The 16,446-nt window shown below is 51.5% G+C and overlaps 1 protein-coding gene and 1 long non-coding RNA gene across 5 annotated transcripts in view; one reads left to right on the top strand and one right to left on the bottom strand.

Moving 5' to 3' along the window:
- The window catches only part of Tpcn1 (two pore segment channel 1), a 56,368-nt gene extending 39,954 nt beyond the window's left edge, over window positions 1–16,414 (bottom strand). For 2 of the 4 annotated variants that reach the window (XR_015633870.1, XM_087577684.1), the window contains exons 1-2: window positions 16,260–16,414; window positions 12,481–12,724 (exon numbers count right to left, since the gene is read on the bottom strand). Coding sequence is in view for 2 of the 4 variants with exons in the window: in XM_087577684.1 (XP_087433810.1) it covers window positions 12,481–12,592 (112 nt within the window). In the remaining 2 variants the exon portion in view is untranslated. 4 annotated transcript variants of the gene reach the window in all.
- Window positions 6,325–12,482, top strand: LOC120095848 (uncharacterized). The gene is made up of 3 exons (XR_015634790.1): window positions 6,325–6,562; window positions 6,766–6,946; window positions 11,652–12,482. It is a non-coding gene; the product is annotated as an uncharacterized LOC120095848 (long non-coding RNA).
- Window positions 16,415–16,446: the final 32 nt, after the last annotated feature.

Genomic DNA, 16,446 nt, shown 5'->3' with positions numbered 1-16,446 from the left:
TCTCCCTCTCTCTCTCTGTCTCCCTCTCCCTCTCTCTCTCTCTCCCTCTCTGTCTCCATCTCTCTGTCTCTCTGTCTCCCTCTCCCTCTGTCTCCCTCTCCCTCTCTCTCTCTCTGTCTCCGTCTCTCTGTCTCTCATTCCTGCCTTTATGTATGTTCCAGGAACTGAACAGGTCACCAGGCTTGTGCGGGAAGCCCCTTTACCCACTGAGCCATCCTGCTGACCAGAATCTACTGGGTTTTTTTTTGTTTGTTTGTTTTTGTTTTTGTTTTTTTTTGTTTTTTTTTTAAGTAAGCTTATTCTAGTCGTATAAATTTAGTTCATGAAGCAGCAGATAAAGAGACCGGTTGTCAGATGACCAGACGCAGAAATTTTTCCACCCATAACGTCAAAACAGAACAAGCTAAACTTAATCGGCTGGGTATGGAATACACACTTGCACTCCCAGCACTCAGGAGGTGGAGGCAGGAGGATCAGAAATTCAAGACCATTCTTGGTTTGAGGCCAGCCTAAGCTACACATTATCCTGTCTCCAAAAAAAAAAAAAAAAAAAAAAAAAAAGTGTGCTATTTATTTTGTTAGTTGAGGCCTAATGGAGGTCTGTATGGTCTAACTTCTGTGAAAGAAAACCACAGAAGGGGTTGGGGATTTAGCTCAGTGGTAGAGCACTTGCCTAGCAAGCGTGAGGCCCTGGGTTCGGTCCCCAGCTCCGAAAAAAAAGAAAAAGAAAAGAAAAGAAAACCACAGGAGCCTGGCTTATCTTGAACTCTCTGCCTCTGGAGTGGTAGGCTCACAGACCTGCACCATCAGGCTGGGACACTTAGTAATTAAAACAACCCTCCTTATCTAACTCAGATGGGCACATGGCTGGGACTCGTCTTCCAGTCTCCTGGGCTGTCAACTGTGTGCTTCCCCTCACTGCCAGATAGCCTGAGGCTTGAACCAGTCAGCCGGCTGCCTGTAACCAGCTTCTTCTCTAGCTTGAGAATTGGCCTTCCTAGAGTCACTCAGGACTCAAGCATCTTCTCCTCTTCATCTTTTCCCAGACGACCTGCCAACATCAACTTGTCTTCTTCCCCTCTGCTTATTCTGGGATAAGGTCACAACGCTGTAGCCTAGGCTGGCCTTGAACTCTATTAGTGGAATGTTCTAGAACCTGAGCAGACACTTGGTCTAAGGCAGCCAGAACAAGGCCCTGGGGGTCATCACCAGTTCCTTCTCTGTCACCTGGCCAAGGAGACCCACAAGCGTTTGCCAAAGGAAAAGGCCCTGTGGCTTGATGCCTTCCTCCCACATTATAGTGAGAATTCTGGAATGTTGATTACTGTTTTTAAAAAAAAACACAGAAATATTACAAGAACATGTTTCTGTTTTAATCCCAGATGTGTGGATATAGGGCTTCCTCAGACTGTCCTCAGCAGCCTTGTGCTCTAGCAGAGGTGTGGTTCTGCCAGCTGCAGACAGTTTCTGCAGTTGTGTGACATTTGGAATTCTGGGAATTTACAGAGGGTGTGTAAATGCTAGGGCCCCCACGAGGTCTTCAAGGGGGTTGGTCACAGTTTGTTAGTAACTGTGCTCAAAGGAGAAACAAGAAGGGAAAACTTAGATTCACAGATCTTTCTCTGTGTCTCTCTGTGTCTGTCTCTGTCTCTATCTCTCTGTCTCTCTGTCTCTGTCTCTCTCTCCTTCCCCTCTTATCTAGTGATTGGGGATGAAACTGGGGGAGATAAATATGGGGAGAAAAACCCACAAAGTAGCAAAGACCAGCTATACCACATCTCCACAAGCTTGACTGCAGAACGGGAACAAACCCCACATGTGTATGAGTGGGGGTGCGTGCCTGTAATGTCGACACGTGTGCACAACACACCCCAAGGGCACGCTTGTAGCCCCTTTACTTGCTTGCCACCCAAGGAGCGAGGGTGACTCCTGCAGAGAATGGGGAAGGACTGGCAGGTGGGTCAGGACACCTCCACGACTTTCTCCAGAGAGTCCCTTTGATTATAACGGGGTCTTCCACAGAGAAACCATACCCTACATCACACCTCAAAGCGTTGGAGAGCGGGTTTCTGCTTTGTGAGGGAAAAGTCATAGGGCTCTGCCACTCCGCTGAGCAGTGGGACACTTGCCCATCCCTGGTCAGGATGGAGGCTTGGGGACAGGGTGGAAACAGGGCCACAGCAGGTGCTTGGGACAGTGGGCTAGACTCGGAGGCCTCTGTGATCTGGGTCTGGGCGGATTGGATGAGGAAGGGCATGGGAGGGTGGCTCTCACTTCCTGCTTTCTGGCCTCCTGCTGCCAGGATGACACTAATCTAAGAACCTCCCTGGCCAGGGCACAGTGGCCTGGGACAGTCCTGCAAGCAGTTCACCATGGCCCAGATATTCCCTAGCACCTCTGAAGCAGGAGGGTGCTAGGCGTGCAGGCTGTGCAGATGGGCAAGACGTAATGCATATGGCCCTGTGTGGTGGTGGTGGTGGTGGGGAGCTCAGGGAATGCTGGGGAGCCTGAACCAGAGAGTAAACCCCCAAACCTGGCTCCGCCACACCACATGGGCAGAGTCTCTAAGACTAACCCACCCTGTTGGACAAGCATCTATCACATCGTCACAGGCACTAACACCCACCTAACACACTTCCCCGCTCAGGCACTTCACGGCAGGATGGCCTCTCTGTAAGCTGAGGTCCAGAAGCCATCACCCGGAATAGCACAAGCCATGCACTTGCTCGGAGGGTTCCATTTCAACCTCAGGACTGACCGTTCCAAGGACAGTCTTAGTGTGACCATCTCTTCATGAACGAGAGATGTGCTGGCCGGGCGCTGGATTCACGTTCATCTGATCTGACGCCAGGGGCCAGGCTCTCCCCACACTCTACACCCTCTGACCTCACTACGATCTTCCCCGCCCTGCACCAATGGCCACACCACACTTCTTCTGTCTATATCCCTTGCCAGAGAGGCCTGGTCCCTCATCCCAGTGTTGACTCCTCCCCTCCCCAGATCCCATTTTTTTAAATTTGTGTCGGTGACCTAACTGAATACAGGTTAGTTACGAAAACCAAAGACTCTAAATTCTTTTCCTATAGCCATTCCCCAGCACACGTAACTTTGGACTGTACTGTCAGAGCGTTCGATTTTAAACATTGATGGCCGAGTTGCTAACTTGGGTTTCTTAAACTTAAAAAAGAAAAAAAAAAAAAGAAAAAAAAAAAGAGCACTAAGTCAATTCTGGTCTAGGATTAGGACAGGAATTTTCAACCATTTGAGAGGAGGCTAAACTTGCTCCTGCCACTGTGCACTAAGTGTTTATGCAAAGCAGCGTCCTCCGTGTTGACGATCAACTCCAAATATTGATCAGTTCTCAGAAACAGAGTCCCTGCATCCGTCAGTGTCAAGTACTCAGCCAAGATTTGATCCTGCATGTTAAAGCAAACAATCCCGTCCGTCTTACTCAGGATGCAAATCTGTCTCCATCTTTAATAAATGGTAAAATTATATATATATACTAGTAGATAGATAGATAGATAGATAGATAGATAGATAGATAGATAGATAGATAGATATCTCAAAGGATTGTTTTAAAATAAATTTCTTGGGCCACCACGATGACCCAGTGGTGAAGCCCTTGCCTTCAGATCTGACAGCCTGAGTTTGATGCTCATGACCCACATGTTGGAAAGTGAGAACTGACTCCTGTAAATCGTCCTCTGACTACCACATGTTCACGTGTATACACACACACAGTAAACAAATGTTTAAAAAGGTTGTAAAGAAGGGGTTGTTAGGGGGCTGAAAAGATGCCTCAGGGGTTAAAAGCACCGACTGCTCTTCCAGAGATCCTGAGTTCAAATCCCAGCAACCACATGGTAGCTCACAACCATCTGTATATGGGATCTGATGCCCTCTTCTGGTGTGTCTGAAGACAGCTACAGTGTACTTATAAATAAAATAAATAAATCGTAAGACTTTAAAAAAAAAAAAAGAAGAAGAAGAAGGGTTTGTAAGTAGAAAGAGTTTGAGAAGGCCTGCCCTCGATCACCCAGATGCCTGAACAGATCCAGCCCTCTCTAGCTGAGCGATGTCTCCCTGTGCTCTAATGTCTCCTACCACAGTGGGACAATAGGAACTCACTGCAAGGACTACAAACTCTGGACCTAAGGCACTAGGCACATAGGAGAATGTGGGAAACTGAGGTTTCAGAAGGTAAGGCTCGGGCTAGAACAAGCACAATGCCTACCTGACTACTCAGGTGCCCACTAAACACTGAGCCCAACTGAGCCCAACCAAACAGGCACCGTGGTGTCCTGGAATGCTACCACATTGTCATTTCTTCCTCCCCCAACTCCTCTCCCCTTTTTTGGCTGGTTGGGATTGAACCCAGGGCCTTGTACATGCTCGGCCACACCCTGGTCCCCACCTGGTCCTGTCACTCCTTTCCAGCACCTTTCTGGGGGCAGATGGGGTGAATCTTCAGAGCCCTGCAGCACGACAGCAGCCCCTGCTTAAGGCACCTGTGTCTTCTCCATCACTCTGGTGTTCTTTCCTCACCTCAGCACAAGCCTGGGGTGGAGGCAAGGTGCCCTCAGGATCCTGGCTCCCCACTCCACCCTGTAATCAAAACACTGCCATGTTACTCACGCACAACAGCAGAGCTCTCTCTGACTCATCTCCAGGGACAGACTTTCACTTCCTGGTCATCGTGCCTTTAATATGCACTCCACCTAAAAAATCGCTAGAGTGGCGATTCTCAACCTGTGGGTCGAGATCCCTCTGGCAAACCTCTATCTCCAGATTCGTAGCAGTGGCAAAATCACTGCAGCAAAATGGGCACACTACATGCTCCCCAGCCTGTCAACGCCTCCTCGGGTGTTTCCTGCAACCACCAGGGCACCGTCCTAAAGACGAATGAGTCGGCCATTAGCAAGTATCACCTTCTTAGCTAATAAAGATGGGAAAGGTTTAAGAAGGGCCAGGTAACAAATCATTGCATTTAAAAAACTTTTAAAATCATTGTCTGTTTTCATCTGTGTGCACACGTGTGTGTGTGTGTGTGTGTGTGTGTGTGTATGCATGATGTGAGTGCAGATACCCGTGGAGGCCAAAAGAGGGCGCCATTTCACCCTGGAACTGTACTTACAGGTGGCTGTAAGCCACCTAATGTGGGTCCAGAGAACAGAACCCCAAGTCCTCTGCTAAAGCCACCAGTGCTCCTAACCACTGAGCCACCCCTCCAACTCCCACACAATTATTTCTTTAAACATGTAACTCCTTGAATCTCTGCTCTATATCCCAAAATCAAAGATGGAACACACGCCTACCTATAGACACCTTTAGGTTGGGCGTGTAGCTCAGTGGCAGAGTCCTCAGCTAGTGTGGCTGAGGCCACAATTCCTAGCACTGTCAAAAAAAAAAAAAAGGCAAAACTGAAAGAATAAATAATCCCTCGCTATCATCTAAGATCGAAGGCAAGTCACTGCAAGAAGGGTATGGCTCGGTGCTGCACCCCTGTGGCATACATGGGGTTTGGGGTTGAAGCTATAGCACAAAAAAATAAAAACTGGTGAAGGAGGAGGAGGAGGGGGAGGAGGAAGAGAAGGAGGAAGAGGAAGAAGCCTGAAGCCAGGCAGGACAGAAACTGGCCCCTCTGCACTCTCCATTTTCTGCCTGACAGGCTAAGTCTGCCTCAACCGGTTCTGACACTCCCTGAATGGCACCCAGGGGTGGTGACCTCAGACCAGGACAGGTGGCTGGCCATGTGGGCACTGTTTTCCTCGACTTGATGCGATCTGCTGGCGTAAGGAGGCAGCCGGTGTTAAGATGTCCTTAGCTGGCTCTGGCAGTGCCAGCCTGTGACCCTGTGACGACAGAGCAGGGCGACAGCTGCCCCAGTGGAGAGCACACATGCCAGCATGTCCAAGGCTGCTTCTTCAATCACCACAACCCCGAGTGTTCAAAAGTACACTCTCTGGGTTTGACCCAATGATCTACCTGTCTCAGCCTTCCAGGCCCCGGGTTATACACACCACTGTGCCTGGCCCAAGACTTCCAACCCCAGCTATACTCCTGACAGGAAGCAAAGAAGGTCAGGAGTCACAGGAACCAAAGACATAATGGTCAGTGGCCCCCCAGTCTGGAGTATCTCCCAACCACTCCATATTGCTCGCCTGCCACAGGGATCCAACATCTGGGATCCACATGGCCTGCGGTTATCTCCCCACTCCAAGCGCATCCTGCCTGGTCCTTCCTTTCCTGGCCCTTAATCTTGATTCCTGACACATCGTATTTTTGTAGCCAAAACGAACCCAGAGGCTCAAGTAAAGGGATGGTGCTAAAGGCAGGTGGGGGAGGGTGCATGGAGGAGGAAGTCTTGGCTCACGACAGGAAGCTGGGGTTTTCCCTTGCCCTCTGTCCAGGCCACCGGGCGATCCCACAGACATTTTACAACAAGACACCACCAGGGTGGCCATTCTGACAATGAAGAACGCCGCCTTGGATGCCACACGGGACCGTGGATCGGCACATACTTCAGTTTGGAAAACCGAAGCCAGAAAGCAACTTGGGGGTGAGATCCCCTTCCCCGGATCCTGCCCCCTCAACCTTCACACCCTGATGGAGACACAGAGCTATGCCAAGCATGCCTTTATGACACAGGTTTTGACCTCTGAAAAACCTCAGATTCCTCTCAGTGGGAGGATCTTGAAAGCACTGACCTAGATGTCTGCAGGGTCACGATGCCACAGGGGACATTCTCGTGCTGCATTCCAGGAGCCGCCCCACAGGCCGCTGTGAACTTTCTCACTCTGGGCAGCGGGAGAGGAGTTTGAGCCAGAGAATGCCCCCATCAGGGAATCCACTCAGCCAGAAGGAAGAGTTACCTACCCCTCAGATCACCGACCATGAAGGACCCCAGTGCTTCTGACTTCAGTCTTGGTTCCTTTCTGTAAGGGTACGTATGCATGGGGTTTCCTCCTAGGGCCTCCCGCTGTTACTCAAGACAGTCCCAGGAGACACTGGGGCCAGAAACCACCAAATCAACAGCACAGTAAATCCTACAGCTGCTCCCATGTCCCTCCCCTCCCTGACTTGGAGGCTGGGAAGTCAACTGTTCTGGCTCATAAAATACTTCCAGAGCATGTATGATCTCAGACCTCCTTCGGGTGATCGGCGGAACAGGGCAGCAGGTGCCGGCCCGCACCCAGCTGCTGCGCCTGCCATTTAGATGCAGTAGCTTTCTCCATGCAGAGGAAGAGATGGCATTTCGTGGCAGGGGGCCCCGAGGCAACAGACAGGATCCCCCCATGAAGATGCAGAGGGCCAGGAAGCGTAAGGCTTTGCGTCTCCATTATGAGGATCCGTCTCAGCATGCTGGGTGCTCCCTCATTTTAATCGGTACCACCAACAATCTGGTGACATCCGGCATTCTGCCTTGGTAAAGCCCTATAAAAGTCAGAGGAATGACTCTGGCAGGGCCAGGTGGCCAGGGTAAGTGGGAGGTTGTGGAAACTTAATTGTGCTTGGATTCCAACCGCTACATTGTCTCAGTGTCCCTGTGTGGTGATAGGCACCTGCTGGGACCAGAGTGAAGAGATACAACCGCTACACTGTCTCAGTGTCCCTGCCTGCTGGTAGGCACCTGCTGGGATGGGAGTGAGGGTTCAGGTCTCAAGGAAGAGCCCAGTCTGCGGCCTTATCACCTACTTATGTCATAGCTGTGCATAGTGTCATGCACAGACCATGTGATCTGCAACATTTCACCAAGTCCTTGCCCCCCTGGCTGGGCAACTGTAAGAACCCTGCTCTACTGCTGGGATGCTATAACTTGTAGAAGTTAGTTATGTCTTCAGCTAGGAACAGAGGCTTGGGGCTTGGCTCCAGAATCCACACAGCCACCCCACCGCACAGGTTACACGTGACAAAAGCCTTGGAGGACCCTGGGGGTGGGGGGTGCAGGTTCTTGCCTCTTTGACAAGCATGCTGGGATGTTTGGCCTAAGAAAGAGCTATACAGTCGGACTGCTGCACAGAGGGACCGTTGAGCTGACTGCCCTTCCAGAACAGTCCTGGGGCTCCATCCCAGCTCCTCTTGGCCGTGTCTGCTTGAGGTCAGCAGCTCTGCTCATCTAGATGGTACCTGGCACCAGCTGGCTCAGCCTATATGAGATTTCTAGAGAAGGAGCCTGAGTGTCACCCAGAGGTCTGTGTAGGGGCAGCAGCCTTCCCTATAGATATGGCACAGTGTCCAAGGCCTGAGTGTCAAGACTTTCTGCTCTGTCCCCTTAGGCCCTATCCCTGACCACCTTGTCACCTCAAAACTACAACACTGTCATAGCAAAGCAGCCAGAAGACCATGGTACAGCAAAAGCATGTGTTGGCTAAAAGGGGGGGAGGGGCAAATCTTAGTGTGAAGGGGCAAGTCCCAGTGTGAATTGCCAGGAGCTGCCTGGCACATCCATGGTATAGACTGGAGTGTGCACACGCAGCAGAGATCGCTACCCCAACACATGCAGATTATGCAGATTACTGGTGGCCTCTAGCCACTCTGCTACCTGTCAGCCCCAGGACCCTTCCCTGAGTTCTTGCTTGATTTCCAAGTTTTAAATACCTCACCCCTAACTACCTCCTTTGTCATCAGCCTGACACCCTTCTGCCTGTGAGTCACTCACTAACATCCCCCCAGCCGCCCTTGGAGCCAAAGATTTGTATAAAGTCCGCACGTCACCAGATCCAAACCCTGCATTTCCTGAACTGAAGACCTCACACGAAGTCAGGGGCCACTGGGGGAAAGGTTACAAGCACTGTGGGCCGCAAGGACCACGAGAGAGAGGTGTGGTGGTCCACTCCCTGGAACTCAAGGGAGACAGGGAGTTCCCGGAGTCAGCCTTGGCAACCCAGACAGACCCAGGCTCAAATACCTCTCTCCCCATTAACAAAACAATGAAAAACATTCCCGGGCTGTGGTAATGGCCCAGTGGGTAAAGGCCCTGGCCACCAAGTCCAGTGACCAGTGTTTGATTCCTGGGATGCACACAGTGGACAGAACAGAGTCCTGCAGGTCATCCTCTGGCCTCCACACATGTGTCACAGTCTATACACACGCACACAGGCACGCAAGCGCGCGCGCACGAAATCAAATGAAGTAAATGTAAATGAAGTAAATCCCTGTGTTTGAAGTGTTGACTCCCAGAGCCTCAGAATATAGCACTTGGGGTTCAAGATGGTATCTTTAAGGTAACTGGGGTAAAATGAAGGTCTTCAGGGTTTGCAGCCATGACAGACTGAGGCCTGGGGCCTCCAGGACCATGACGTATCTATTGGGAGAGATGAGTCTCTAGCCACTGGCTCTAGGCAAGGCAGGTTGTCACATACGTCTGACAAGGGCCATTTGTCAGCCACACCTACCTGCTTCGAGGCCCCAGAAACTCAGCTCAGTTCCTTTTCCCCATGGCCTGAGAAGTCCCTGCACCTGTAGGCACTAAGCTAAGGTCCAAAGATGAATGGAAGTCAGGGCCCGGTGGTGACCAGATGGCTGAATCATTACTACAGGCGGCTCTCGAGACAGCAGGGACGTGATTCATTAACTCTCTAAAGGGAGGCTTACAGATCCCAAGGGACTATGTAAACAGGAAGAATTCTCAGCTCAAACTGGAATCCTCCAGCAAACAGAAGGCTCAGGAATGTTTTCCAAACCGACTGCCGGACCAAAGCCCGTGCTCTACACAGCACTGGAGACTTGTTGGACTGGAGGCTGGCTGACGTCATTGGCTATCCCCAGGAACAGGATCAGGCAGGAAAGAAGGCACTGAGCAAAACCGCTTGAGTCCACCATGTAGGGAGGGGACAGTCCCCAAACAGTTTTAGGACAGGAGGAAATTGCTAGGTTGGGTGTGGTTCATGCTGACAGCTCAGACAGTAGAGAACCTCAGGACAATGTGAAAATCAGAGCCTGAAATACCTACGCCTGGACAGAGGTCTGCGGGTTTCCTATATCAACTGGAGATAAACCAGAGTTCTTTTAGAAGAGGGAATCTCACTTGAGAAAATGCTGCCTATCAGACTGCCCTGTAGGAAGTCTGCAGTATATCTTCTTAATTGATTATTGATATGGGGGGGCCTAGATCATTATGGGTGGGGCCATCCCTGGGCTGGTGGTCCTGGGTTCTTTAAGAAAGCAGGCTGAGCAAGCCAGGGGGAGCAAGCCAGTAAGCAACACCCCTCCATAGCCCCTGCATCAGTTCCTGCCTCCACGTTCCTGTCTTAAGTTCCTTCTGTTATGGGTGCTACCTAGAAATCTAAGAAGAAGCCTTTCCCACCCCAAGTTGCTTCGGGTTATGGTGTTTTACCATAGCAATAGAAACCACCACTAAGGCAACACCTGTCCTTAGAGAGCTCCTGCCTTTCAGCCAGCTATGGGGGACATAGCCTCTGCTTCTCGGAGCTTTCAGAAAGCACCCTGTAATGGTGTGAGAGGGGAAACTGAGGCACGAGTGCCCTAAGCAGAAAACACAGTGCTCTGCGGCGAGGGACGTAGGTTTCTGTTCTGAAGCGAGAATCAGCTACAGACCTCAGCAAGACCCGGTGGCCTCACGGGTGGCCCCGAGCTGAAGGCCTCCTTCTGGAACAGAACAGGGTTGCTGTCAGAAACTTCCTGGCATGGGACTGCAGGATCAGAAACTTCCTGGCATCCCGCCCCCAGCCCAGGCACTCTGGAGAGATCGAAGAGCCCAAAGACAGCCAAGGTTGCCATTTAGAAATGGGCCCGCCTCTTGGCAGACACAAGCAAGCCACCCTACCCCATTCACTCCCTTTTGCAGGTGACGGATATTCTCCTGAAGGGGTGTCCCCTAAAACTCATTTGCCTCTCCCTCTCCCTCCCCCCCTCTCCCTCCCCCTCCCCCTTCCCCTCCACCCCGCTTCTCTCTTTCTCTCCCCAGAGCAGCTCCAAAGTGGTATGAGAGGAACAAGCTGAGAGGGCTCTGGCCACTGGCTGTGTGACCCTGGCCAAGTCAGGTCACCTCTCGGAGGTTGATCCCTCCTCTGTAAAATACAGGGAGCAGTAACTGTCTTGAGGTCACATGACAAGCTTGGCTTCTGCCAGGCCCCGGGGTTGAAACCTCAAGACAGCAAATAAATGAACTCAGATAAAAATAACAACCAACCCTCCGCCCATGCGTGTTAAGAGCTGGTGAAGAAGAGAGAAAAAAAAAAAAAAAAAAAAACGAAGGTGGAGGAAGGAGAGGGAGGACTTTGAGGAAGAAGAAAAAAGGAAGGAGAAGGGAAGAAAGTTTAGTCAGGCAGGCCCGAATTCAGATCTTTCTGCACTCACTAGCTGGCTGTGTGGCCTTGGGAAACTTACTCAACCTCTCTGGCCCTCAAGTTTCCTCCTTTGTAAAACATGAAAGATACGGCCTTCTGTGGAGGAGCTCTTGGAAAGAGAGCTGGTTGACACCGGGAGTCAGAGCCAGAAGGTTCTGCAAGCCTGCACGGCCCTTAGGAGAAATAGGACTCTCTTTCCTGCCTGATCCTCTGGGGCCACCCAGCACAGCCTCTTGGGGATGGCGGTGAGCGTGAGGGGGCAGCAGCTGTGATGTGCAGGGAGTCAGCCCCTCCAGCATCCTCACTGTGGAACACTGTTCTCCTTCATTTCCTTCCCAGGGAGCCTCTGAGATTCCCAAAGACTAACTGTGGACAAAGGAGATGGGGGTGCCAGGTTCAACACTACTCAGTCCATGGCATCTTCCCCCATGGGTGTGGGCTGCATGGCATCCTCTGACCCTCCACCCTGGCAGGCTGTCTGCACTCACCGGGACACCCTGAAGCCCTGTTCCCAAACTTCTCTAGACCCTCCGCAAAGGTGAGTTATTTTGAGCCTCTCCTGAACCCTCATCCAGAGCAAATGAAGACATGGTTTCGGGATGGGGACCAGGAAGGGTTTTAAGGCTTCTCCCTCTGCCAGAAAGACACTTAAAAACGCGTACAGCTCGTCTCCTCTCTCGGGTTTACTCCGGAGCAGGGGTCGATTCCCAGAAAGACGACGTGAAACCCTGAAGCCCTGATCAATACACCACGAGGCTCGACACCACGAGGCTCGCCCTCCACCCCATTCTGAGGCATTGGAGAGAGCAGCTCATCTCGACTCAGAGAGATGTTTTCATTAACAAAGACCGAGGCCTGCCTGAGGTCTCCTGGCACAGCGTCAAAGCTGTGTCAGAAGAGAGGGTGCGGGGTTGGGGATTTGGCTCAGTGGCAGAGCGCTTGCCTAGGAAGCGCAAGGCCCTGGGTTCGGTCCCCAGCTCCGAAAAAAAAAAAAAAAAAAAAAAAAAAAAAAAGAAGAGAGGGTGCACAGAGGGACCCCAAAAGCACTGCACAGCTGGACTGCGGCATCAGACACCCACAGTCTCCTAGGGTGACAGGGCCCTCCTCATGGAGACTGAAGGCCACCCGCCGTGACTGAGCCCCGCCCACCTGCCCACCAGGCCCTTACTTTTGCTGGGCAGGTCTTCTTGGCCCAGGCCGTTGGAAGGAGTCAGCGGCGCACTCAGCTCCTCGTCCAAGGTCAGGATGAGCAGCACGTCGTCGTCTAAAATTACAGACATCTTCTCCTGACCTGTGGTCCTCAGGATACAACAGCCAGGGCTTTAAATGGCCTCCGGCTTGAGCTCCTGTTCAAAGCCACGGGGCCAGAGAAGCTTCCCAGAGCCCGTTCCATCAGGGGCATCTTCTAGGGGCTGAAGGATTAAAATTTAAAAAAAAAAAGGTAATGATTAAAACATAATCGTTACTGATGAACTTGTTCTAGAGTCAGACAGAAGCAATGGTGGTGCAAACAGAGGCCAGGCTAAAACCACTGGATCTTATCTTTTCATATATATATATATATATACACACACACACACACACACACACACACACACACACACACACGAATGACAGAGTCTTATGCAGCCCACTTTGGTTTCAAACGTGCCATGAAGTAAAGGATGACTTTGAACCTCTGACCCCCATGCCTCCTCTGGGATCACAAGTATGCACCACAACTGGTTTATAGAAAACTGAGGCCTGAACCCAAGTCTGTGTGTCTGCTAGGCATCACTCTGACTGCTAAGCCACAGCCCGCACCACCGCTGTATTTCAACTTAAACCAAAAAGTTAGGAATCGCCACATCCGCTGTGATTAGGAGGTTGAGGCCGGAGAGTGACAAGAGTTTAAGGACAGTTGGAACTGTATAGTAAGTCTACTTACACACACACACACACACACACACACACACACACACAGAGAGAGAGAGAGAGAGAGAGAGAGCGAGAGAGAGAGAGAGAGAGAGAGAATATGAGAGAATAGTTATGGTGATATGAGCACACTAACATATGAAGAAGTTAAGACCAGGTGTGGTGACCCAGGCTTGTGTTCCCAGCACTGGGGAGGTCAGAGTTCAAGGCCAGCCTGACTTTTTCTTTTTGTTTTAAGATTTATTTATTTCATGTATATGAGTACACTGTCACTGTCTTCAGACACACCAGAAGAAGGCATTACAGATGGTTGGGAGCCACCACGTGGTCGCTGGGAATTGAACTCGGAATCTCTGGAACAGCAGTCCGTGCTCTTAACCACTGAGCCATCTCTCCAGCCCCATCCTCAGTCTCAACAAATAAAATCAGAGTCAGGTGTGCACATGCCTTTAACCTTAGCACTCAGAGGCAGAGGCGTGTGGATCTCTGGGAGTTCAAGGCCAGCCTGTCGACAGAGTATGTTCCAGGACAGTCAGGGCTACACAACTGAGAAAAACAAAAACAAGGGCTGGAGAGATGGCTCAGCGGTCAAGAGCACTGACTGCTCTTCACGAGGTCCTGAGTTCAATTCCCAGCAACCACATGGTGGCTCACAACCATCGGGAATGGGATCCCATATCCTCCTCTGGTGTGTCTGAAGACAGTGACCGTGTACTTACAGACATTAAATAAATAAATGTGGGGTTGGGGATTTAGCTCAGTGGTAGAGCGCTTGCCTAGGAAGCGCAAGGCCCTGGGTTCGGTCCCCAGCTCCGAAAAAAAGAACCCAAAAAAATAAATAAATAAATAAATTTTAAAAATCATAAAAAAAAAAAACCTCTACACATTAGAAGGGACAGAGCCAACAGGTAACTCTGCTGAGAGCCCACAGCCAGAAAGCCAAGTTTGCGTTGCTCAGTATGACTCCAGCCCCACATTCCTCGCCATTCAGCCAGGTATGGTGCCTTCCAAAGTCCCCAAGTCTTGTCTTCGGAGAGCAGTAATTACTCTTGGGGATACACAAGATCACCCAGGCTTTGCTGGTGGCCAACACAAATTGTTCCCGCATGGACTTTGTGCAGTCCTCCTCGAGGGAGAAACGTCCGATAAGGAAGGAGCACATGCACATCTGTTCCAACGTATACTCAAGAGTCCTTTTCAAAAGACCCACCCACCCCTTCAAGTTTAAACCCTTGGGACTGGCCTGTTCCGGGCAGCTGTTTACACAGCCGGCTTCTGCTTACTGAGATAAAAGGAAAGTCAGGGCTCAGCAGATCCGCCTGGAGACCTTTGAACCTGGAGAGGCAGCAGGTTGTTGCTAACCTCCAGCTGTGTGGCCTGTGCACTGGACAGATTCTGCCTCCCAATCAACCCACTGCAGGACTACGAGGCAATGCCGCCTTTTTGGGGAAGATGGGGACATCATCGGGCACAGCCAGCCTGTCTCTCTCAACAGAGGCGATGGCAGAGATAAATACCACTCTCTGAAGCTGTCAGCTTAAGCCCGAGACACTCTGCCTGGCAAACTTCCTGCAGGTGGAGTTTGTCCAGGGGAGGGGGACTTGTTTGTTTGTTTGTTTGTTTTTTTTTCCTTTTCCTTTTCCTCCAGATGTGAGGATTTATTTTGCTTTGAAATCTCAACAAGGGGAGACAGAAGAGGAACTTCCCCAAGATACCATCACTTGGCTGTCTAAAGAACTGCACTGTTTTGAATTTTGGTTTAACTCTCTCCTCCCCCTCCTCCCCCAGTGCCTTGCCCAGGCTAGGTTCACTCTTCTAACACACTCTGCAGCAGGGGGATTACAAGAATGTACTCTGAAGCCATGAGGAGGAGGTTCTAACAGTGTATTCTCTATTCATTTGGAAGGCAAGAAACTCTTCCCAACTCGTGACAACAGGTTTCTCGTGTTCGTCACTAGCATCCTAGTGACATCTCCCCGGTAGGTTTTACATTTTAACGGCTGAATGTACGGCTCCATTCTTGCACGCCTTGTCTTACCTCAATGGCTCTTGCCTGATGTGACCTTGTTCCCACTGTCTAGAAATATTTCCAGCGTCACAACTTGGGAAAGATCTCGAGGGAGTCCAGAGGGGCCACTGAACATCTACAGTACACAGCTGAGACCCTACCCACAGGAAACAACCTCCTGGCTCCGACTCTGCCCTCCGTAGAGCCTGGGTTAGCGAGCGCCCACTTTATAGATGAGGCCGACTAGCTTGGCTAACTCGCCTCTCACGAGTAAACAGACACAAGTAGTCATGGAACGCGGGTGGTACTTCCTCCCCCCCCCCCCCCCCGCATTTCAGCGCGGTCCCACAACTATTCCTAGAAACGGCACTCCACTTAAGTGAAATCCACCAACCACTTTCTTGTTTATCTTTTGAGACAGGGATATCCCTGTCGAGCCCTGTATAGCCTCGAAGTTGCCATCCTCCTGCCTCTGCCTCCCAAGGAACCTATGACTTTTCAAAGAGAAAGAAACGGGCCCAGAGAGGAGAAGGAAACTGTCCAAGGTTACACAGCAGGCTCAGACACAGACTCAGAGCTCCTCAGGTCCTGCCCTTTGGCAAACCTCGGTTCTCACTCTAGAGAGGAACCAGAGAGTCACCCACAGGGTAAGGTCACCCCTGGAAGAAAGTCCGAGGATCAGATGGCTAACTGCAATCCTTCGGTTTGTCCTCTGGGGCAGACTGACCGGGGCAGGAGTCCCCGGCCGGGTCACAAGAGGACACAGCCCCGGGAAGTGAGGGGAGGGAAGGCGGGGAGGAAGGGTCACCCAGAGGCTCCAGCTCCCCATGATCCCCGTTGCAGTCCGGGTCCAGAAAGTCAGGCCAAATAAAAGGCGTGCAAAGAGAAGGGGATCTTCAGGGAGAGAAGCACGCGGGCCACCTCCCAAGGCCCCGCCTCGGGCTTCGGGAGCACCCAGCCCCAGTCCAGCCCCTTCTCTGCACCCTCTGACCCCTGACCCCTGTCCTCCGGCCAAGATCGCGCACCCCTCGGATTCTTACACGCGCCGTCCCGGATCCCGCACCGTGCACCGGGTCTGCACAGCGCAGCTCAGCCCGCAGCTGCTGCCGCCAATATCCCCACAGCGGAGCCTCAGCAGCCGCCACCGCCGCCTCACCGCTGCCACAGCGGCAGCTGCGCCAGCCCTCGCATCCGCCGACTCCTGTCACTCAG

Source organism: Rattus norvegicus, chromosome 12, assembly GCF_021556685.1.
Source record: "Rattus norvegicus strain SHRSP/BbbUtx chromosome 12, alternate assembly SHRSP_T2T, whole genome shotgun sequence".
NCBI lineage: Eukaryota > Metazoa > Chordata > Mammalia > Rodentia > Muridae > Rattus > Rattus norvegicus.
Note: the sequence above shows the minus strand (reverse complement) of the source record. Positions and strands in the feature narration are given on the sequence as shown.